Genomic DNA, 23,328 nt, shown 5'->3' with positions numbered 1-23,328 from the left:
GGGGGTGAGGGAGGAGGGGGGGGGTGAGGGAGGAGGGGGGTGAGGGAGGGGGGTCGGTAGAGGTCAGTTTCACTCAGCTCTGTTCATTCTGAATGGATCCATAGACCTCCACACAAAAACAGCCTGATATCTCTGTCCTCCCACTAAACACAACACCCAACATAAAAACAACTAATTCTACATGACATTGTTAACATAAAACACCAAATTACACATTTAAAATGTTCAAACTAATTGGACAGGTTTTTAAAATGTATTTTAGTTTGATCTCTAAACTCTATTTAAAGGAAAGATGTTTCCTCTTGGAATATATTATAACATTTCTTCTGACGTCATAAACAACATAATGAATATATTAAATATATCCTGACTTCTTGTCATCATAAAACAACGCAATAAAAGTTACTCGTCGGTATTTAATGAAATTCCAGTTTTTCTTGAGAGAGAGAAACCCTTTACAGGCCAGTCAGAGAGAGAAAGAGAGAGGCTCTTTACAGGCCAGACAGAGAGAGAGAGAGAGAGAGAGGCTCTTTACAGGCCAGACAGAGAGAGAAAGAGAGAGGCTCTTTACAGGCCAGACAGAGAGAGAGAGAGAGAGAGAGGCTCTTTACAGGCCAGACAGAGAGAGAAAGAGAGAGGCTCTTTACAGGCCAGACAGAGCGAGAGAGAGAGAGAGGCTCTTTACAGGCCAGACAGAGAGAGAGAGAGAGAGAGAGGCTCTTTACAGGCCAGACAGAGAGAGAGAAACCCTTTACAGGCCAGAGAGAGAGAGAGAGAGAGAGGCTCTTTACAGGCCAGACAGAGAGAGAGAAACCCTTTACAGGCCAGAGAGAGAGAGAGAGAGAGAGGCTCTTTACAGGCCAGACAGAGAGAGAGAGAGAGAGGCTCTTTACAGGCCAGACAGAGAGAGAGAGAGAGAGAGGCTCTTTACAGGCCAGACAGAGAGAGAGAGAGAGAGGCTCTTTACAGGCCAGACATAGAGACAGTTGGGCCTGATATTCCCAAAAATACTGTTGAATCCATTTACATCCCAACTGCTTATCTCCTTCAAGTTCACCAGCATCAACACAACTAACACCCCCACTACAAATAAAGACAAATACTACATGAACCCAAAAGACTTCAATAGAGACATGGACGGGCAAACTGCCTGTCATACAGCTGGGTGTGAATAGAGAGTGATACTAGGACGGCAACATGTAGTTTGAGGTTCTCTCTCTCTCTCTTCTTCTTCTCTCACAACAAACAAACATTTGTCAGCCTCGTGTAGCAGCTTTTTTTATGTTGTTTTCACGTTGGATGTGGAGGCTGATGTGTGTTAGTTACTAGCAGGTCAGGTCAGCCTGAGTCACAGGGGAACTGTGAGGAGGAAGAGAGAACCTGTGTGTGTGTCTCTAAGGCTTAGTTCCAGATGTTTCCACGTTGGAGGCTGATGTGTGTTAGTTACTAGCAGGTCAGGTCAGCCTGACAGGAGTTACAGAGGAACACTGTGAGGAGGAAGAGAGAACCTGTGTGTGTCTCTAAGGCTTAGTTCCAGTTGTTTCCACGTTGGAGGCTGATGTGTGTTAGTTACTAGCAGGTCAAGTCAGCCTGAGTTATAGCTACAGGGGAGCTGTGAGGAGGAAGAGAGAACCTGTGTGTGTCTCTAAGGCTTAGTTCCAGTTGGCAGGTTAGTTTCAATAGAATTATATTCCTCATCACAAAGCTGTTAAAAGAAGGGGTCTAGGGGCCCCAGGGCACTGAGTTCCAACTAAACTAACTAAATAATCTGGGTACATGTGGAATTGTTTGAAGATGGTCCAATCTGACTCGTTAGGACGCTACAGAAGTATTTGTGAGAAGACCAATTTTTCAGGGATGTTTCACCACGATCTCTTGACAAACACCGCTGTAGCTCTGTCACCTTCCACCTCAGATGAGGAAGGTCGATTCCACCTCAGATGAGGAAGGTCACCTTCCACCTCAGATGAGGAAGGTCGATTCCACCTCAGATGAGGAAGGTCACCTTCCACCTCAGATGAGGAAGGTCTATTCCAGGCTGACAGGCGGGCGTGGTGGATTGAGACACAGCCCATGAGGGTTGGTGTATTATGCTAATTAGATGTCAGCGTGGGCGTGGTGGATTGAGACACAGCCCATGAGGGTTGGTGTATTATGCTAATTAGATGTCAGCGTGGGCGTGGTGGATTGAGACACAGCCCATGAGGGTTGGTGTATTATGCTAATTAGATGTCAGCCTGGGCGTGGTGGATTGAGACACAGCCCATGAGGGTTGGTGTATTATGCTAATTAGATGTCAGCCTGGGCGTGGTGGATTGAGACACAGCCCATGAGGGTTTGTGTATTATGCTAATTAGATGTCAGCGTGGGCGTGGTGGATTGAGACACAGCCCATGAGGGTTGGTGTATTATGCTAATTAGATGTCAGCCTGGGCGTGGTGGATTGAGACACAGCCCACGAGGGTTGGTGTATTATGCTAATTAGATGTCAGCCTGGGCGTGGTGGATTGAGACACAGCCCATGAGGGTTGGTGTATTATGCTAATTAGATGTCAGCCTGGGCGTGGTGGATTGAGACACAGCCCACGAGGGTTGGTGTATTATGCTAATTAGATGTCAGCCTGGGCGTGGTGGATTGAGACACAGCCCATGAGGGTTGGTGTATTATGCTAATTAGATGTCAGCGTGGGCGTGGTGGATTGAGACACAGCCCATGAGGGTTGGTGTATTATGCTAATTAGATGTCAGCCTGGGCGTGGTGGATTGAGACACAGCCCATGAGGATTGGTGTATTATGCTAATTAGATGTCAGCCTGGGCGTGGTGGATTGAGACACAGCCCATGAGGGTTGGTGTATTATGCTAATTAGATGTCAGCCTGGGCGTGGTGGATTGAGACACAGCCCATGAGGGTTGGTGTATTATGCTAATTAGATGTCAGCCTGGGCGTGGTGGATTGAGACACAGCCCATGAGGGTTGGTGTATTATGCTAATTAGATGTCAGCCTGGGCGTGGTGGATTGAGACACAGCCCATGAGGGTTGGTGTATTATGCTAATTAGATGTCAGCCTGGGCGTGGTGGATTGAGACACAGCCCATGAGGGTTGGTGTATTATGCTAATTAGATGTCAGCCTGGGCGTGGTGGATTGAGACACAGCCCATGAGGGTTTGTGTATTATGCTAATTAGATGTCAGCGTGGGCGTGGTGGATTGAGACACAGCCCATGAGGGTTGGTGTATTATGCTAATTAGATGTCAGCGTGGGCGTGGTGGATTGAGACACAGCCCATGAGGGTTGGTGTATTATGCTAATTAGATGTCAGCGTGGGCGTGGTGGATTGAGACACAGCCCATGAGGGTTGGTGTATTATGCTAATTAGATGTCAGCCTGGGCGTGGTGGATTGAGACACAGCCCATGAGGGTTGGTGTATTATGCTAATTAGATGTCAGCCTGGGCGTGGTGGATTGAGACACAGCCCACGAGGGTTTGTGTATTATGCTAATTAGATGTCAGCGTGGGCGTGGTGGATTGAGACACAGCCCACGAGGGTTGGTGTATTATGCTAATTAGATGTCAGCCTGGGCGTGGTGGATTGAGACACAGCCCATGAGGGTTGGTGTATTATGCTAATTAGATGTCAGCGTGGGCGTTGTGGATTGAGACACAGCCCATGAGGGTTGGTGTATTATGCTAATTAGATGTCAGCGTGGGCGTGGTGGATTGAGACACAGCCCATGAGGGTTGGTGTATTATGCTAATTAGATGTCAGCGTGGGCGTGGTGGATTGAGACACAGCCCATGAGGGTTGGTGTATTATGTATTAAAAAATACCTTCATATCTTTTACAGGGAAATCTGTTGCCTTTTAGAAATCAGCGAGAGAGAGAGAGAGAATACTAGGTTTGTGTTCGGGTTGGTATGAAACCCAAAGAGATCCAGGACCAGAGAGGTATCGGCAGGGATTCAATCTGATCGCGGCTTGTCGACGATGCTGCTGCCTAATTGGAAATTACCTCTAAACTTCAAGCGGTTTGGGATTAAATCCTGACCATAGTCTCTGTTCCAACGACCAGCTACCGCTGAGAATGAAGCAGTCTATTGGGCATGTAGTATTCTGTGAAATGCTAGTGTAGTGTACAGAGTAAAACATATTCAACAGGCACTGCAGTTGAGCTCAGAGATCATAAGATCGGCTAGTGGAAAGGCACAATAGTCGAACCCAGAGAGACACAGATCTCTAGTAGAAAGGCACTGCAGTAGAAAGGCTTTACAGTGGGTTGAAGCTCAGCGGAGTGTGATGCTGCTAGCTTAGCATAAAGCTAACAGGGTGTTTCGGTAAGCTTAGCATAAAGCTAACAGGGTGTTTCGGTAAGCTTAGCACGTAGCATATGCTAGTTTAGCAGTTTGCTTAGCGTACGTAGCATATGCTAGTTTAGCAGTTTGCTTAGCACGTAGCATATGCTAGTTTAGCAGTTAGCTTAGCGTACGTAGCATATGCTAGTTTAGCAGTTAGCTTAGCGTACGTAGCATATGCTAGTTTAGCAGTTAGCTTAGCACGTAGCATATGCTAGTTTAGCAGTTAGCTTAGCGTACGTAGCATATGCTAGTTTAGCAGTTAGCTTAGCGTACGTAGCATATGCTAGTTTAGCAGTTAGCTTAGCACGTAGCATATGCTAGTTTAGCAGTTAGCTTAGCGTACGTAGCATATGCTAGTTTAGCAGTTAGCTTAGCGTACGTAGCATATGCTAGCGCTAGAGAGTGTTAAGGGCAGAGCAATACAAAATAATAAACGCCTTTGTCCATATTTGTTCACCATGTGAGAATCAAGCAATTACAAACAATTAGAATAAAGTACAGAACAACAACAACAACAACAACAACATGATAAAATAAAACAATTCAGTCTTAGTCTGCTGGAGGAGACAGTGAAGTGACAGGCCCAGGTTCCAGAACAGAAACATATCTAAAACACCCATAAAAAATACACGTTTTTAAATGATACCCAGTATTACAGTATCTGAAAACTAATAGATACCCCCAACAACAAGCAAACTCATCTATGAAGCTAACAGCATGAATGGATTAATGAAAACAACCTAAAATACAAACTCCTTTTAATAATAAATTCAGAAAATTAAATAAAAGTCTTCAGTAGTTTCTGTAGTATTTTTTTCTTCTCATTTTAGTTTATATTTTTGTTATATTTGTGTTGTTTTTAAACGTTAACTAAAGTTCGAAAAAACAAAGTAAAATGTTATCTTTCTTTTTCTATTTCAGAAAACAGAAACAACAGAAACATAACACCTCTTCGGAAATACTTCAGTGTACCTTCAATGTTCTTGTTGCCCAGGCAACAGGGAGGAGAGGGTGGGGGTGGGGGGGGGGGGGTCAGTTGTCTGGGTGATGCAGTGATGTCATAGAAGGTGAGGGGTGGGTCCGTTGTCAGGGTGATGAAGTGATGTCATAGAAGGTGAGGGGGGGGGGTTCGTTGTCAGGGTGATGCAGTGATGTCATAGAAGGTGAGGGGGGGGGGGTTCGTTGTCAGGGTGATGCAGTGATGTCATAGAAGGTGGGGGTGGGGTGATGTTGAGTGTAAAGCTAAAGGTGAGCACTTCAACCCATGACCAGACCACATCTCCTTCATTGGGTCTTATATGTTTTCTTCTACACAGTCTGCTATACATCAATGGTTCTGATGGAAGTGGATGATTAGAGACCCTGGGGATTCCTGGGATACCTACCAGGTCTGGACTAATGCTGTTTTTCTCCTCTACCTGGTCATTAATGGTACCCACCTGGTGTTCCAGGTCTAAATCAGGCCCTGATTAGAGGGTAACAATGACTGGTGTCCCAGGTCTAAATCAGGCCCTGATTAGAGGGGAACAATGACTGGTGTCCCAGGTTTAAATCAGGCCCTGATTAGAGGGGAACAATGACTGGTGTCTCAGGTCTAAATCAGGCCCTGATTAGAGGGGAATAACCCACCTGGTGTCTCAGGTCTAAATCAGGCCCTGATCAGAGGAGAACAATGACTGGTGTCCCAGGTCTAAATCAGGCCCTGATCAGAGGAGAATCACCCACCTGGTGTCTCAGGTCTAAATCAGGCCCTGATCAGAGGAGAACAATGACTGGTGTCCCAGGTCTAAATCAGGCCCTGATCAGAGGAGAACAATGACTGGTGACCCAGGTCTAAACCAGGCCCTGATTAGAGGGGAACAATGAAACAAAGCAGAGGAACTCTCCAGATTTGAATATGAGCGATATAGGCTCTATTCTATTCATAGAATATATTGTGTGAATGTTGTGTGAACGTTGGGGAACGTCTGGTCCAGTATTCACTAGGACCAATGTGAACCTGTCAGTAGGACGTTGTTAAAACGTCGAAGGTTTGGCGCACGTCATAACGTAGCCTAGATGTTGGGCTGACGTTGAAGAACCGACGCAGAGTAGAGTTTGTGTTAAAGGGTCCATTTAGTTAGTTTTTTTGACATTGTAGACGTTGCTGTTGGAGACATTGAGTTGACGTGTCGTTATTTGAACGGGGGGGGGGAGGTGATATGTGGGGATGAGGTCTTCTGTAGGTCGTCTGTAGTTCCTGACACACAAGTTGTTTGAACGTTGAGTGGTGGTTGAACAGGCGTTGTGGACCAGACAGCTGGTAGCTGGTAGCTGTTGTCAGTAGGTCTGGTATCTGTTGTCAGTAGGTCTGGTAGCTGTTGTCAGTAGGTCTGGTAGATGTTGTCAGTAGGTCTGGTAGATGTTGTCAGTAGGTCTGGTAGCTGGTAGCTGTAGGTCTGGTAGATGTTGTCAGTAGGTCTGGTAGACGTCGTGGATGGGCACCTGAAATGCTGCGGCAGGGAAGGCCTGGGGCACGGCGTAACCCGCGTACCCTCCGTAGGCTGCAGCCGCCACGGCTGCGTTCTTCTGCAGGGCTGCCAGGGCAGCAGCGTTGTAGTTGGTGATGGGCATATAGCCTGCTCCGTACAGACCACTGGCCGTGGGGATACGCTGCATGTTGTGGGTCATGGTGTACACTGGTGTGATGGGACGACCCTGAGGGAGGGAGGGAGGGAGGGAGGGAGGGAGAGAGAGAGAGAGAGAGAGAGAGAGAGAGAGAGAGAGAGAGAGAGAGAGAGAGAGAGAGAGGGAGGGAGGGTTAGTGTGTGTCAAGGTGAGGAGACAGCAGGTATAACAGTCTGTGTGTGTACCTGGTAGGGTGGAGGGGAGGAGACAGCAGGTATAACTGTCTGTGTGTGTACCTGGTAGGGTGGAGGTGAGGAGACAGCAGGTATAACAGTCTGTGTGTGTACTTGGTAGGGTGGAGGGGAGGAGACAGCAGGTATAACAGTCTGTGTGTGTACCTGGTAGGGTGGAGGGGAGGAGACAGCAGGTATAACAGTCTGTGTGTGTACCTGGTAGGGTGGAGGGGAGGAGACAGCAGGTATAACAGTCTGTGTGTTCTGGGCTGTGTGTGTACCTGGTAGGGTGGAGGGAGGAGACAGCAGGTATAACAGTCTATGTGTTCTGGGCTGTGTGTGTACCTGGTAGGGTGGAGGGGAGGAGACAGCAGGTATAACAGTCTGTGTGTTCTGGGCTGTGTGTGTACCTGGTAGGGTGGAGGGGAGGAGACAGCAGGTATAACAGTCTGTGTGTTCTGGGCTGTGTGTGTACCTGGTAGGGTGGAGGGGAGGAGACAGCAGGTATAACAGTCTGTGTGTTCTGGGCTGTGTGGTCGTGCTGCAGGGCCAGGGGGTTAATGAGGTGTTCCACAGAGTGATGCATCTTCCCTTCCTCCATCAGCTTGGCTCCCTGGAACACCGGGTACTGGCCTCCTAGAGCCTGCAGGCCCACTGCACGCACACACACACACCACACACACACACACACACACACACACACACACACACACACACACGCACGACGCACGCGCACGCACACGCACACGCACACAGAGGCACAGTTTTAACAGGACAAGAGACAGGAGAAGAGAGAGAGACAGAGAGAGAGAGAAGAGAGAGAGAGAGAGACAGAGAGAGAGAGACAGAGAGAGAGAGACAGAGAGAGAGAGAGAGAGAGAGAGAGACAGAGAGAGAGAGAGACAGAGAGACAGAGAGAGAGAGAGAGAAGAGAAGCAGGAGAGAGAGAAGAGAGAGAGAGAGAGAGAGAAGAGAAGCAGGAGAGAGAGAAGAGAGAGAGAGAGACAGAGAGAGAGAGACAGAGAGAGAGAGAGAGAGAGAGAGAGAGAGAGAGAGAGAGAGAGAGAGAGAGAGAGAGAGAGAGACAGAGAGACAGAGAGAGAGAAGAGAAGCAGGAGAGAGAGAAGAGAGAGAGAGAGAGACAGAGAAAGAGAGAGAGAGAGAGAGAGAGAGAGAGAGAGGGAGAGAGAGAGAGAGAGAGAGAGAGAGACAGAGAGAGATGGAGAGACAGAGAGAGAGAGAGAGAGAGAGAGAGAGAGAGAGAGAGAGAGAGAGAGAGAGAGAGAGAGAGAGAGACAGAGAGAGAGAGAGAGAGAGAGAGAGAGAGAGAGACAGAGAGAGAGAGAGAGAGAGAGAGAGAGAGAGAGAGAGACAGAGACAGAGACAGAGAGAATGGAGTTACCCAAGTTAGTGTTCGCCTCTGTTGGTTGGGGTGTGATTCGGATTAAAATGGTGCTTAGCTCTTTATTAAACCCCCTTCACACACACACACGCTAATACACACACACACACACACGCTAATACACACACACGATAATACACACACACACGCACACACACACACACGCTAATACACACACGCACACACACACACACACGCTAATACACATGCCAACACAAAGTCACTCATTGTTTCAGATGGACAAAAGTCCACTGTGTTTCTCTGATCCAGTTTATTCCAGAGACTGAGAGAAGGATTGTGGGGGATTGAGCGTCCAGATTAGGAGAATCAGATTATCGTTCCATACCGGAGATACACACCGAACAGAAACCGAAATAAACCAATGAGTGACGTTTAAATCAGAAGAGGTCAAAAGGGGGGGGGTCAGAGATGGTTGACCTCTGACCTCCTTGATCTGAAGTGTAATTTACAGTAAAGGAAAAACACAAGAGAGGTTTTTGTTTTTCTCTCCTGGTCTGAATAAGGGATAGTAGGACAGAGCAGGTAAAACAGAAGGATGAAATGGAAAGAGAGAGAGACAGAGAGAGACAGACAGCCTCTCTGAGAACAACGGCTTGCAGTTCAACTCCAAGAGAGGTTTTTGTTTTTCTCTCCTGGTCTGAATAAGGGATAGTAGGACATAGCAGGTAAAACTGAAGGATGAAATGGAAAGAGAGAGAGAGACAGCCTCTCTGAGAACAACGGCTTGCAGTTCAACTCCAGTCCAGGAGAGGGGGCAGTAGTGTTTCTTAACCTCTTTTCCAGAAAGCTGCGGTCTGTCAACGGTGACCTGAGCTGCAGAAAAGGTCATCAGCTGATATTAAAGTATTATAGTGACAATCTATGACCCATCAATTCATCCTCAGGCTTCCTATATCTCATTTCCTGTCTGCTATTTCCTGCCTGCTGCTGCCCTCTGGGAACTGGAGTTGAGCAGTGGAAAGACGACAGTAGGGAGTTAGTTTAGACCAGTAGGGAGTTAGTTTAGACCAGGCCTGGTGTAGACCAGTAGGGAGTTAGTTTAGACCAGTAGGGAGTTAGTTTAGACCAGTAGGGAGTTAGTTTAGACCAGACCTGGTTTAGACCAGTAGGGAGTTAGTTTAGACCAGTAGGGAGTTAGTTTAGACCAGACCTGGTTTAGACCAGTAGGGAGTTAGTTTAGACCAGACCTGGTTTAGACCAGTAGGGAGTTAGTTTAGACCAGGCATGGTTTAGACCAGTAGGGAGTTAGTTTAGACCAGGCATGGTTTAGAGGTATCTTTCACTGACTTGAGCCAGGCTTGAGACAGGAAGGAGACAGGCTTGAGACAGGAAGGAGACAGGAAGGAGAAAACTGAAGGAAGCAGGCGGCGATATAGGGGACAGTTTAGGGGGACAACGGGGGGGTACGACGGGGGGTACGACAGGGGTGTGACTGACTTGTGCAAGGCTTGATACCCAACGGGTTGACTGAGGCAGTCAGCTCCATAGACGGTACCAGCTCGTAGGCCTTGTTGTCGGGGCCCTTGGCTTTGCCTTCATGGTACCGGCTGTAGATACCCCGCCCAGCAGAGTAACCACCCAGGTATGACCCCCGGGGGCCGGGGGCACGGCTACCTGCCGTCGCTCGGCCACGACCTCGCACAGCACCTGCTGGAGATGGGCCACAGTGGGAGGGGGGGGGGGGCTGTTTAGGGTTACGCTTCAATATATAGGGGAATGGGATATGTTTAGGGCACGTTCTGCTTAGCACAGGGCCCAGCGTCGTCAGGGTTTGACCGGGGGAGGCCATCAGTGTAAATAAGTTTTGTTTCATAGGTTTGACATCTTCACTATTATTCTACAATGTATAAAATAGTAAAAACTAAAGAAAAATCCTTGAATGAGTCGGTGTGTCCAAACTTTAAACTGGTACTGTATATATAGATAGATATTTTATAATATTCTGCCCCAGATATTACTACGAGCCCATCCTCCCCATTTAAAGTGCCACCAGCCTCCTGTGGCACTGAAGTTCGTTATTGCTATCCGTGATCCTTGGGAAGTCACTACCTTAAACCCCTAACCTACCCTAGACTCCTACCCTAAACTCCTACCCTACCCTAAACCTCTACCATACCCTAAACCCCTACCCTACCCTACCCTAGACTCCTACCCTAAACTCCTACCCTACCCTAAACCTCTACCATACCCTAAACCCCTACCCTACCCTAAACCCCAACCCTACCCTAGACTCCTACCCTACCCTAAACCCCTACCATACCCTAAATCCCCACCCTACCCTAAAGCCCTACCCTACCTTAAACTCCTATCCTAAACCCCAACCCTAATACCTACCCTACCCTAAACCCCTACCATACCCTAAAACCATACCCTAAACCCCTACCCTAACCTAAACCCCCTACCCTACCATAAACTCCTATCCTAAACACCTACCCTAAACCCCTAGACTAAACTCCTAACTGAAACTCCTAACTGAAACCCCTATCATAAACCTAAACTCCTACCCTACCCTAAACCCCTACCCATACCCTACCCTACCCTAAACCCCACCCTACCCTAAACCCCTAACCTAAACCTCTACCCTAAACCCCTACCGTACCCTAAACCCCTACCCTAACCCTACCCTAAAACCCTACCCTAAACCCCTACCATAAACCCCTACCATAAACCCTACCCTAAACCCATACCCTAAACCTCAACCCTAAACCCCTGCCCTACCCCTACCCTAAATCGCTACCCTACCCTACCCTACCCTAAACCCCTACCCTAAACCCCTACCCTAAATCGTAACCCCTACCCTAAACCCTAAAGCCCTACCATACCCTAAACCTCTACCCTAACCCCGACCCTACCCTAAACCCCTACCCTAAACCCTACCCTAACCCCTACACTACCCTAAACCCCTACCCTAAACCCCTACCCTAAACCCTAAATCCCTATCCTAAACCCCTACCCTAAACCCTAAACCCTAAATCCCTATCCTAAACCCTAAACCCCTACCCTAAACCCCCTACCCTACCCTACCCTAAACCCCTAAACCCCTACCCTAAACCCCTACCCTAAACCCCCACCCTACCCTAAACCCCTACCCTATCCTAAACCCCTACCCTACCCTAAACCCCTACCCTACCCTAAACCCCTACCCTAAATTTTAACTCTTACTTTAACCGTTGTAAATGTCAAATCCAATGGGGTGATGTCCGACAGTTGGGATGTCCCAAGGAATCCAGTTTGGACATTTTCCATCAACCCCCTACCCTAAACCCCTACTTTACCCTAAACCCCTACTGTACCCTAAACCCCTACCCTACCCTAAACCCCTACCCTACCCTAAACCCCTACCCTAAACCCCTACCCTACCCTAAACCCCTACCCTAAACCCTACCCTAACCCCTACACTACCCTAAACCCCTACCCTAAAACCCCTACCCTAAACCCTAAATCCCTATCCTAAACCCCTACCCTAAACCCTAAATCCCTATCCTAACCCTAAACCCCTACCCTAAACCCCCTACCCTACCCTACCCCAAACCCCTAAACCCCTACCCTAAACCCCTAACCCTAAACCCCCACCCTACCCTAAACCCCTACCCTATCCTAAACCCCTACCCTACCCTAAACCCCTACCCTACCCTAAACCCCTACCCTAAATTTTAACTCTTACTTTAACCGTTGTAAATGTCAATCCAATGGGGTGATGTCCGACAGTTGGGATGTCCCAAGGAATCCAGTTTGGACATTTTCCATCAACCCCCTACCCTAAACCCCTACTTTACCCTAAACCCTACTGTACCCTAAACCCCTACCCTACCCTAAACCCCTACCCTACCCTAACCCCTACCCTACCCTAAACCCCTACCCTAAACCCCTACCATACCCTAAATCCCCACCCTACCCTAAAGCCCTACCCTACCTTAAACTCCTATCCTAAACCCCAACCCTAATACCTACCCTACCCTAAACCCCTACCATACCCTAAACCATACCCTAAACCCTACCCTAACCTAAACCCCCTACCCTACCATAAATTCCTATCCTAAACACCTACCCTAAACCCCTAGACTAAACTCCTAACTGAAACCCCTATCATAAACCCTACCCTACTCTAAACTCCTACCCTACCCTAAACCCCTACCCATACCCCTACCTACCCTAAACCCCACCCTACCTAAACCCCTAACCTAAACCTCTACCCTAAACCCCTACCGTACCCTAAACCCTACCCTAACCCTACCCTAAAACCCTACCCTAAACCCCTACCATAAACCCCTACCCTAAACCCATACCCTAAACCTCAACCCTAAACCCCTGCCCTACCCCTACCCTAAATCGCTACCCTACCCTACCCTACCCTAAACCCCTACCCTAAACCCCTACCCTAAATCGTAACCCCTACCCTAAACCCTAAAGCCCTACCATACCCTAAACCTCTACCCTAAACCCCGACCCTACCCTAAACCCCTACCCTAAACCCTACCCTAACCCCTACACTACCCTAAACCCCTACCCTAAACCCCTACCCTAAACCCTAAATCCCTATCCTAAACCCCTACCCTAAACCCCTACCATAAACCCCTACCATAAACCCCTACCCTAAACCCCTACCCTACCCTAAACCTCAACCCTAAACCCCTGCCCTACCCCTACCCTAAATCGCTACCCTACCCTACCCTACCCTACCCTACCCTACCCTACCTACCCTACCCTAAACCCTACCCTAAACCCCTACCCTAAATCGTAACCCCTACCCTAAACCCCAAAGCCCTACCATACCCTAAACCTCTACCCTAAACCCCGACCCTACCCTAAACCCCTACCCTAAACCCTACCCTAACCCCTACACTACCCTAAACCCCTACCCTAAACCCCTACCCTACCCTACCCTAAACCCCTAAACCCCTACCCTAAACCCTAAACCCCTACCCTAAACCCCTACCCTATCCTAAACCCCTACCCTACCCTAAACCCCTACCCTACCCTAAACCCCTACCCTACCCTAAACCCCTACCCTACCCTAAACCCCTACCCTAAACCCCTACCCTACCCTAAACCCCTACCCTAAACCCCTACCCTAAACCCCTACCCTACCCTAAACCCCTACCCTAAACCCCTACCCTATCCTAAACCCCTACCCTACCCTAAACCCCTACCCTACCCTAAACCCCTACCCTCTCCTAAACCCCTACCCTACCCTAAACCCCTACCCTACCCTAAACCTCTACCCTATCCTAAACAAATCCAATGGGGTGATGTCCGAGATTTGGGACGTCCCAATGTCCAGTTTGGACATTTCCCGTCAAAGTGTGAAGCCGTCCTTAGGGGGGGGGGGCTGCTATGGGGCGTCCTTTTACACGGTTTGTCAGAGGTGCAAAAATATATATACTGTACATTGTCTATGTTTATCTGGTCATCAGTTTGTGTGATTCCAACACTGGTAGAACATCTAATAACTGAAGTTGTCAAGGAGTGTGGGAGACATCGTGGGGTCTGACAGTTTGTCTGTCTGCTAGTGAACTAAAGAGGTGATGGAACAAGGGGAAGTTGTTATAGAAACCCAGAGAGAGGAGTTGGTCACATGACCAGGAAGTTGATGTTTCATTGGATAAGGGAGTATAAAGGAGTAGCCAATAAGGATGGAATAGATTACCATTGGTCTGTATCATTGGGCCTCCTTTGGAGAGAAAACCAGAACACAGTGATTACAGTCAACGTCTGGACGGATTAGTTGGATCGGCCCAAATGGAACCCTGTCCCCTATGTAGGGCACTACTTCTGACAAGGGCCCATAGGGTTAGAGCCAATAGGGCTCTGGTCGATAGTAGTGCCCTGCAAATGGAATAGAGTGCTACTTAGGACACAGATTAGTTGAGCTGCCACCCAGACACCTGCCAGCATCACTCATCACAGGGGACGGGCTCAGCACTTAAAAGGGGGACTCTCTGCAATATGGCGTCCTCAGAGGTTACTTACAGAGGAGACGCTTCCTGCTTACAGACGTGAAGGACAGCAGAATCATAATCTGCCAATGCTCCAGACAGCCACTAGGGGATCCTCTCGATGCAGGTATAGAGTCCCACAGTGGAGGTGTCATAATACCCATAAAACCTAGCGGTCAAACAGGGAAATGTTTCCAATTGTTTTTTCCACCGTTCATTTTCCAATAAGGGATTTTAGAAACACTTGAAATGAGGGCTGTGTTTTGTGTAGGTTTAACCTGCCGTGGTGTTTTGTGCAGGTTTAACCTACCGTGGTGTTTTGTGTAGGTTTAACCTGCCGTGGTGTTTTGTGTAGGTTTAACCTGCCGTGGTGTTTTGTGTAGGTTTAACCTGCCGTGGTGTTTTGTGTAGGTTTAACCTGCCGTGGCGTTTTGTGTAGGTTTAACCTGCCGTGGTGTTTTGTGTAGGTTTAACCTGCCGTGGCGTTTTGTGTAGGTTTAACCTGCCGTGGCGTTTTGTGTAGGTTTAACCTGCCGTGGTGTTTTGTGTAGGTTTAACCTGCCGTGGTGTTTTGTGTAGGTTTAACCTGCCGTGGTGTTTTGTGTAGGTTTAACCTGCCGTGGTGTTTTGTGTAGGTTTAACCTGCCGTGGTGTTTTGTGTAGGTTTAACCTGCCGTGGTGTTTTGTGTAGGTTTAACCTGCCGTGGTGTTTTGTGTAGGTTTAACCTGCTGTGGTGTTTGTGTAGGTTTAACCTGCCGTGGTGTTTTGTGTAGGTTTAACCTGCCGTGGTGTTTTGTGTAGGTTTAACCTGCCGTGGTGTTTTGTGTAGGTTTAACCTGCCGTGGTGTTTTGTGTAGGTTTAACCTGACGTGGTGTTTTGTGTAGGTTTAACCTGCCGTGGTGTTTTGTGTAGGTTTAACCTGCCGTGGTGTTTTGTGTAGGTTTAACCTGCCGTGGTGTTTTGTGTAGGTTTAACCTGACGTGGTGTTTTGTGTAGGTTTAACCTGCCGTGGTGTTTTGTGTAGGTTTACCCTGCAGTGGCGTTTTGATAACCCTGTAAATCTCTCTACGACAAGGTGACTTTTATCAATATATTCAGCTCTATTTACTCTCAGATTTGAACATGCTAATTAGCATCAACGTAGACATCATGCAAAACTACAAATCCCAGCATGCTCCTGCACGTCATCTCTATCTGATACCTTTACTACCAGGCATTGATCCTACAGGTCATCTCTGATACCTTTACTACCAGGTATTGATCCTGCAGGTCATCTCTGACACCTTTACTACCAGGTATTGATCCCACAGGTCATCTCTGATACCTTTACTACCAGGTGTTGATCCTACAGGTCATCTCTGATACCTTTACTACCAGGTATTGATCCTGCAGGTCATCTCTGATACCTTTACTACCAGGTATTGATCCTGTAGGTCATCTCTGATACCTTTACTACCAGGTATTGATCCTACATGTCATCTCTGATACCTTTACTACCAGGTATTGATCCTACAGGTCATCTCTGACACCTTTACTACCAGGTATTGATCCTGCAGATCTTTACGAGAGCCACATTAGATAGTTAATCCAGAGAATTGTAGTTCTTTACGGGAGCCACATTAGATAGTTAATCCAGAGAATTGTAGTTCTTTACGGGAGCCACATTAGATAGTTAATCCAGAGAATTGTAGTTCTTTACGAGAGCCACATTAGATAGTTAATCCAGAGAATTGTAGTTCTTTACGGGAGCCACATTAGATAGTTAATCCAGAGAATTGTAGTTCTTTACGGGAGCCACATTAGATAGTTAATCCAGAGAATTGTAGTTCTTTACGGGAGCCACATTAGATAGTTAATCCAGAGAATTGTAGTTCTTTACGGGAGCCACATTAGATAGTTAATCCAGAGAATTGTAGTTCTTTACGGGAGCCACATTAGATAGTTAATCCAGAGAATTGTAGTTCTTTACGGGAGCCACATTAGATAGTTAATCCAGAGAATTGTAGTTCTTTACGGGAGCCACATTAGATAATTAATCCAGAGAATTGTAGTTCTTTACGGGAGCCACATTAGATAGTTAATCCAGAGAATTGTAGTTCTTTACGGGAGCCACATTAGATAATTAATCCAGAGAATTGTAGTTCTTTACGGGAGCCACATTAGATAGTTAATCCAGAGAATTGTAGTTCTTTACGGGAGCCACATTAGATAGTTAATCCAGAGAATTGTAGTTCTTTACGGGAGCCACATTAGATAGTTAATCCAGAGAATTGTAGTTCTTTACGGGAGCCACATTAGATAGTTAATCCAGAGAATTGTAGTTCTTTACGGGAGCCACATTAGATAGTTAATCCAGAGAATTGTAGTTCTTTACGGGAGCCACATTAGATAGTTAATCCAGAGATTTGTAGTTCTTTACGGGAGCCACATTAGATAATTAATCCAGAGAATTGTAGTTCTTTACTGGAGCCACATTAGATAGTTAATCCAGAGAATTGTAGTTCTTTACGGGAGCCACATTAGATAGTTAATCCAGAGAATTGTAGTTCTTTACGGGAGCCACATTAGATAGTTAATCCAGAGATTTGTAGTTCTTTACGGGAGCCACATTAGATAATTAATCCAGAGAATTGTAGTTCTTTACTGGAGCCACATTAGATAGTTAATCCAGAGAATTGTAGTTCTTTACGGGAGCCACATTAGATAGTTAATCCAGAGATTTGTAGTTCTTTACGGGAGCCACATTAGATAGTTAATCCAGAGATTTGTAGTTCTTTACGGGAGCCACATTAGATAGTTAATCCAGAGAATTGTAGTTCTTTACGGGAGCCACATTAGATAGTTAATCCAGAGAATTGTAGTTCTTTACGGGAGCCACATTAGATAGTTAATCCAGAGAATTGTAGTTCTTTACGGGAGCCACATTAGATAGTTAATCCAGAGAATTGTAGTTCTTTACGGGAGCCACATTAGATAGTTAATCCAGAGATTTGTAGTTCTTTAAGGGAGCCACATTAGCAGCTAATTAGCATTTCATTTGAGGGAGTGAAATACAGGCGAATACATGAATAAAAGATTTACACAGTTATCAAAACATCACACCAGGGTGAACTGACACGAAACAACAGCCCTTATTTTAAGTGTTTAAAAAAAAATCCCCTTTGGGGAAAAATGATTGGAACCATTTCCTTGTTTGACCGCGGGTGTTTTATGGGTATCATGACTCATACTGTGGTACTCTATATGCCTCAACGGAGGGAAGAAACTAGGAAGACACAACAGTGGCCATCTTGGGAATATTGTCGTTCTCGGTAGTCGCTAAGCAGGAAGTCACCCCGCTGTATCCTGTCATATTGCGGAGCGTCCCATTTTACCTCTCTAACAGTTATCGATGCTGATCGGTGATTTATAATAATGATCAATAATCATTTAGAACAACTATTCATCAGATTCATCAATATCAGTATTCATCACGATCATCTACTAATCACATGTATTTGATGAGGTGGATTCACTATTGGTTACATTTACAACAGTACACCCCATCTAATCTACACTTCAGTTACGTCTGTAGTACAAAAGGCTACGTTTATACAGGCAGCCCAAGTTTAGAGCTAAAGAGCTGATCTGATTGGTGTAAAAAATAGAAAAAAAACAAACAAGATCAGAATGTGACTGTCTGTGTAAACGCAGCCACAGAGAACCAGAAGGAAAGGACTCTAACCTTTGATGAAGTAGTCCCTGTTGGGTCCGATCAGCGTGTTGTAAGGGTACCCATAGTAGGTGAGGGTGTAGGGGTCACACTGGTACACGTAGTTCTGCTGGACTGGTTCCGGAGCTGCCACGGCCGCGGCGGCTGTAGCGCCCCCTTTAGATGCCTTCTGGTAACGCGTGTACTGCTCCTTGTCGACAGGCTTAGCCAGGGTGACCTCGATACAGGACCCCTCCACCTCCGTCCCGTTCAGGTGGTCCATGGCAACCACGGCATCGTCACGGGACGAGAAGTGGACAAAGGCGTAGTCGCGGATCTTCTTGACACGTTCCACGCAGCCCTGGTTCCACTGGCCAAACACCTAGAACACAGAGACATGTTAATACAGCCTGGGTTCTACTGGCCAAACACCTAGAACACAGAGACATGTTAATACAGCCCTGGGTTCTACTGGCCAAACACCTAGAACACAGAGACATGTTAATACAGCCTGGGATCTACTGGCCAAACACCTAGAACACAGAGACATGTTAATACAGCCAAGGGTTCCACTGGCCAAACACCTAGAACACAGAGACATGTTATTACAGCCTGGGTTCCACTGGCCAAACACCTAGAACACAGAGACATGTTAATACAGCCCTGGTTCCACTGGCCAAACACCTAGAACACAGAGACATGTTAATACAGCCTGGGTTCTACTGGCCAAACACCTAGAACACAGAGACATGTTAATACAGCCTGGGTTCCACTGGCCAAACACCTAGAACACAGAGACATGTTAATACAGCCCTGGTTCCATTGGCCAAACACCTAGAACACAGAGACATGTTAATACAGCCCTGGGTTCCACTGGCCAAACACCTAGAACACAGAGACATGTTAATACAGCCCTGGTTCCACTGGCCAAACACCTAGAACACAGAGACATGTTAATACAGCCTGGGTTCTACTGGCCAAACACCTAGAACACAGAGACATGTTAATACAGCCTGGGTTCCACTGGCCAAACACCTAGAACACAGAGACATGTTAATACAGCCCTGGTTCCATTGGCCAAACACCTAGAACACAGAGACATGTTAATACAGCCCTGGGTTCCACTGGCCAAACACCTAGAACACAGAGACATGTTAATACAGCCCTGGTTCCACTGGCCAAACACCTAGAACACAGAGACATGTTAATACAGCCTGGGTTCTACTGGCCAAACACCTAGAACACAGAGACATGTTAATACAGCCCTGGTTCCACTGGCCAAACACCTAGAACACAGAGACATGTTAATACACCCTGGGTTCCACTGGCCAAACACCTAGAACACAGAGACATGTTAATACAGCCTGGGTTCTACTGGCCAAACACCTAGAACACAGAGACATGTTAATACAGCCTGGGTTCCACTGGCCAAACACCTAGAACACAGAGACATGTTAATACAGCCTGGGTTCTACTGGCCAAACACCTAGAACACAGAGACATGTTAATACAGCCTGGGTTCTACTGGCCAAACACCTAGAACACAGAGACATGTTATTACAGCCTGGGTTCCACTGGCCAAACACCTAGAACACAGAGACATGTTAATACAGCCCTGGTTCCATTGGCCAAACACCTAGAACACAGAGACATGTTAATACACCCTGGGTTCCACTGGCCAAACACCTAGAACACAGAGACATGTTAATACAGCCTGGGTTCTACTGGCCAAACACCTAGAACACAGAGACATGTTAATACAGCCTGGGTTCCACTGGCCAAACACCTAGAACACAGAGACATGTTAATACAGCCTGGGTTCTACTGGCCAAACACCTAGAACACAGAGACATGTTAATACAGCCTGGGTTCTACTGGCCAAACACCTAGAACACAGAGACATGTTATTACAGCCTGGGTTCCACTGGCCAAACACCTAGAACACAGAGACATGTTAATACAGCCCTGGTTCCATTGGCCAAACACCTAGAACACAGAGACATGTTATTACAGCCTGGGTTCCACTGGCCAAACACCTAGAACACAGAGACATGTTAATACAGCCCTGGTTCCATTGGCCAAACACCTAGAACACAGAGACATGTTAATACAGCCCTGGGTTCCACTGGCCAAACACCTAGAACACAGAGACATGTTAATACAGCCCTGGTTCCACTGGCCAAACACCTAGAACACAGAGACATGTTAATACAGCCTGGGTTCTACTGGCCAAACACCTAGAACACAGAGACATGTTAATACAGCCTGGGTTCCACTGGCCAAACACCTAGAACACAGAGACATGTTAATACAGCCCTGGTTCCATTGGCCAAACACCTAGAACACAGAGACATGTTAATACAGCCCTGGGTTCCACTGGCCAAACACCTAGAACACAGAGACATGTTAATACAGCCCTGGTTCCACTGGCCAAACACCTAGAACACAGAGACATGTTAATACAGCCTGGGTTCTACTGGCCAAACACCTAGAACACAGAGACATGTTAATACAGCCTGGGTTCCACTGGCCAAACACCTAGAACACAGAGACATGTTAATACAGCCCTGGTTCCATTGGCCAAACACCTAGAACACAGAGACATGTTAATACAGCCCTGGGTTCCACTGGCCAAACACCTAGAACACAGAGACATGTTAATACAGCCCTGGTTCCACTGGCCAAACACCTAGAACACAGAGACATGTTAATACAGCCTGGGTTCTACTGGCCAAACACCTAGAACACAGAGACATGTTAATACAGCCCTGGTTCCACTGGCCAAACACCTAGAACACAGAGACATGTTAATACACCCTGGGTTCCACTGGCCAAACACCTAGAACACAGAGACATGTTAATACAGCCTGGGTTCTACTGGCCAAACACCTAGAACACAGAGACATGTTAATACAGCCTGGGTTCCACTGGCCAAACACCTAGAACACAGAGACATGTTAATACAGCCTGGGTTCTACTGGCCAAACACCTAGAACACAGAGACATGTTAATACAGCCTGGGTTCTACTGGCCAAACACCTAGAACACAGAGACATGTTATTACAGCCTGGGTTCCACTGGCCAAACACCTAGAACACAGAGACATGTTAATACAGCCCTGGTTCCATTGGCCAAACACCTAGAACACAGAGACATGTTAATACACCCTGGGTTCCACTGGCCAAACACCTAGAACACAGAGACATGTTAATACAGCCTGGGTTCTACTGGCCAAACACCTAGAACACAGAGACATGTTAATACAGCCTGGGTTCCACTGGCCAAACACCTAGAACACAGAGACATGTTAATACAGCCTGGGTTCTACTGGCCAAACACCTAGAACACAGAGACATGTTAATACAGCCTGGGTTCTACTGGCCAAACACCTAGAACACAGAGACATGTTATTACAGCCTGGGTTCCACTGGCCAAACACCTAGAACACAGAGACATGTTAATACAGCCCTGGTTCCATTGGCCAAACACCTAGAACACAGAGACATGTTATTACAGCCTGGGTTCCACTGGCCAAACACCTAGAACACAGAGACATGTTAATACAGCCCTGGTTCCATTGGCCAAACACCTAGAACACAGAGACATGTTAATACAGCCCTGGGTTCCACTGGCCAAACACCTAGAACACAGAGACATGTTAATACAGCCCTGGTTCCACTGGCCAAACACCTAGAACACAGAGACATGTTAATACAGCCTGGGTTCTACTGGCCAAACACCTAGAACACAGAGACATGTTAATACAGCCTGGGTTCCACTGGCCAAACACCTAGAACACAGAGACATGTTAATACAGCCCTGGTTCCATTGGCCAAACACCTAGAACACAGAGACATGTTAATACACCCTGGGTTCCACTGGCCAAACACCTAGAACACAGAGACATGTTAATACAGCCCTGGTTCCACTGGCCAAACACCTAGAACACAGAGACATGTTAATACAGCCTGGGTTCTACTGGCCAAACACCTAGAACACAGAGACATGTTAATACAGCCCTGGTTCCACTGGCCAAACACCTAGAACACAAAGACATGTTAATACACCCTGGGTTCCACTGGCCAAACACCTAGAACACAGAGACATGTTAATACAGCCTGGGTTCTACTGGCCAAACACCTAGAACACAGAGACATGTTAATACAGCCTGGGTTCCACTGGCCAAACACCTAGAACACAGAGACATGTTAATACAGCCTGGGTTCTACTGGCCAAACACCTAGAACACAGAGACATGTTAATACAGCCTGGGTTCTACTGGCCAAACACCTAGAACACAGAGACATGTTATTACAGCCTGGGTTCCACTGGCCAAACACCTAGAACACAGAGACATGTTAATACAGCCCTGGTTCCATTGGCCAAACACCTAGAACACAGAGACATGTTAATACAGCCCTGGTTCCACTGGCCAAACACCTAGAACACAGAGACATGTTAATACAGCCTGGGTTCTACTGGCCAAACACCTAGAACACAGAGACATGTTAATACAGCCTGGGTTCCACTGGCCAAACACCTAGAACACAGAGACATGTTAATACAGCCTGGGTTCTACTGGCCAAACACCTAGAACACAGAGACATGTTAATACAGCCTGGGTTCTACTGGCCAAACACCTAGAACACAGAGACATGTTATTACAGCCTGGGTTCCACTGGCCAAACACCTAGAACACAGAGACATGTTAATACAGCCCTGGTTCCATTGGCCAAACACCTAGAACACAGAGACATGTTAATACACCCTGGGTTCCACTGGCCAAACACCTAGAACACAGAGACATGTTAATACAGCCCTGGTTCCACTGGCCAAACACCTAGAACACAGAGACATGTTAATACAGCCTGGGTTCTACTGGCCAAACACCTAGAACACAGAGACATGTTAATACAGCCCTGGTTCCACTGGCCAAACACCTAGAACACAGAGACATGTTAATACACCCTGGGTTCCACTGGCCAAACACCTAGAACACAGAGACATGTTAATACAGCCCTGGTTCCACTGGCCAAACACCTAGAACACAGAGACATGTTAATACAGCCTGGGTTCTA

The 23,328-nt window shown here is 47.1% G+C and overlaps 1 protein-coding gene and 1 long non-coding RNA gene across 5 annotated transcripts in view; both read right to left on the bottom strand.

The window, feature by feature from the left end:
• Positions 1–911: 911 nt before the first annotated feature.
• Positions 912–2,153, bottom strand: LOC109884806 (uncharacterized). Its single transcript, XR_002254429.2, has 2 exons — positions 1,962–2,153; positions 912–1,910 (listed from the first exon to the last, which is right to left on the bottom strand). It is a non-coding gene; the product is annotated as an uncharacterized LOC109884806 (long non-coding RNA).
• Positions 2,154–3,923: 1,770 nt separating this feature from the next.
• The window catches only part of LOC109884805 (RNA-binding protein 47), a 21,063-nt gene continuing 1,658 nt past the window's right edge, over positions 3,924–23,328 (bottom strand). The window contains exons 2-6 of one of the 4 annotated variants that reach the window (XM_031814614.1): positions 18,284–18,632; positions 14,269–14,292; positions 10,059–10,271; positions 7,674–7,852; positions 3,924–7,055 (exon numbers count right to left, since the gene is read on the bottom strand). In XM_031814614.1, coding sequence (XP_031670474.1) covers positions 6,810–7,055; positions 7,674–7,852; positions 10,059–10,271; positions 14,269–14,292; positions 18,284–18,632 — 1,011 coding nt within the window. In that variant the 3' untranslated portion in view covers positions 3,924–6,809. The remainder of the gene's footprint in view (positions 7,056–7,673; positions 7,853–10,058; positions 10,272–14,268; positions 14,293–18,283; positions 18,633–23,328) is intronic. The other 3 variants (XM_031814615.1, XM_031814616.1, XM_031814617.1) reach the window with 3 other exon arrangements.

Source organism: Oncorhynchus kisutch, unplaced genomic scaffold (assembly GCF_002021735.2).
Source record: "Oncorhynchus kisutch isolate 150728-3 unplaced genomic scaffold, Okis_V2 Okis07a-Okis12b_hom, whole genome shotgun sequence".
NCBI lineage: Eukaryota > Metazoa > Chordata > Actinopteri > Salmoniformes > Salmonidae > Oncorhynchus > Oncorhynchus kisutch.
This window is presented reverse-complemented; position numbering and strand designations above follow the sequence as displayed.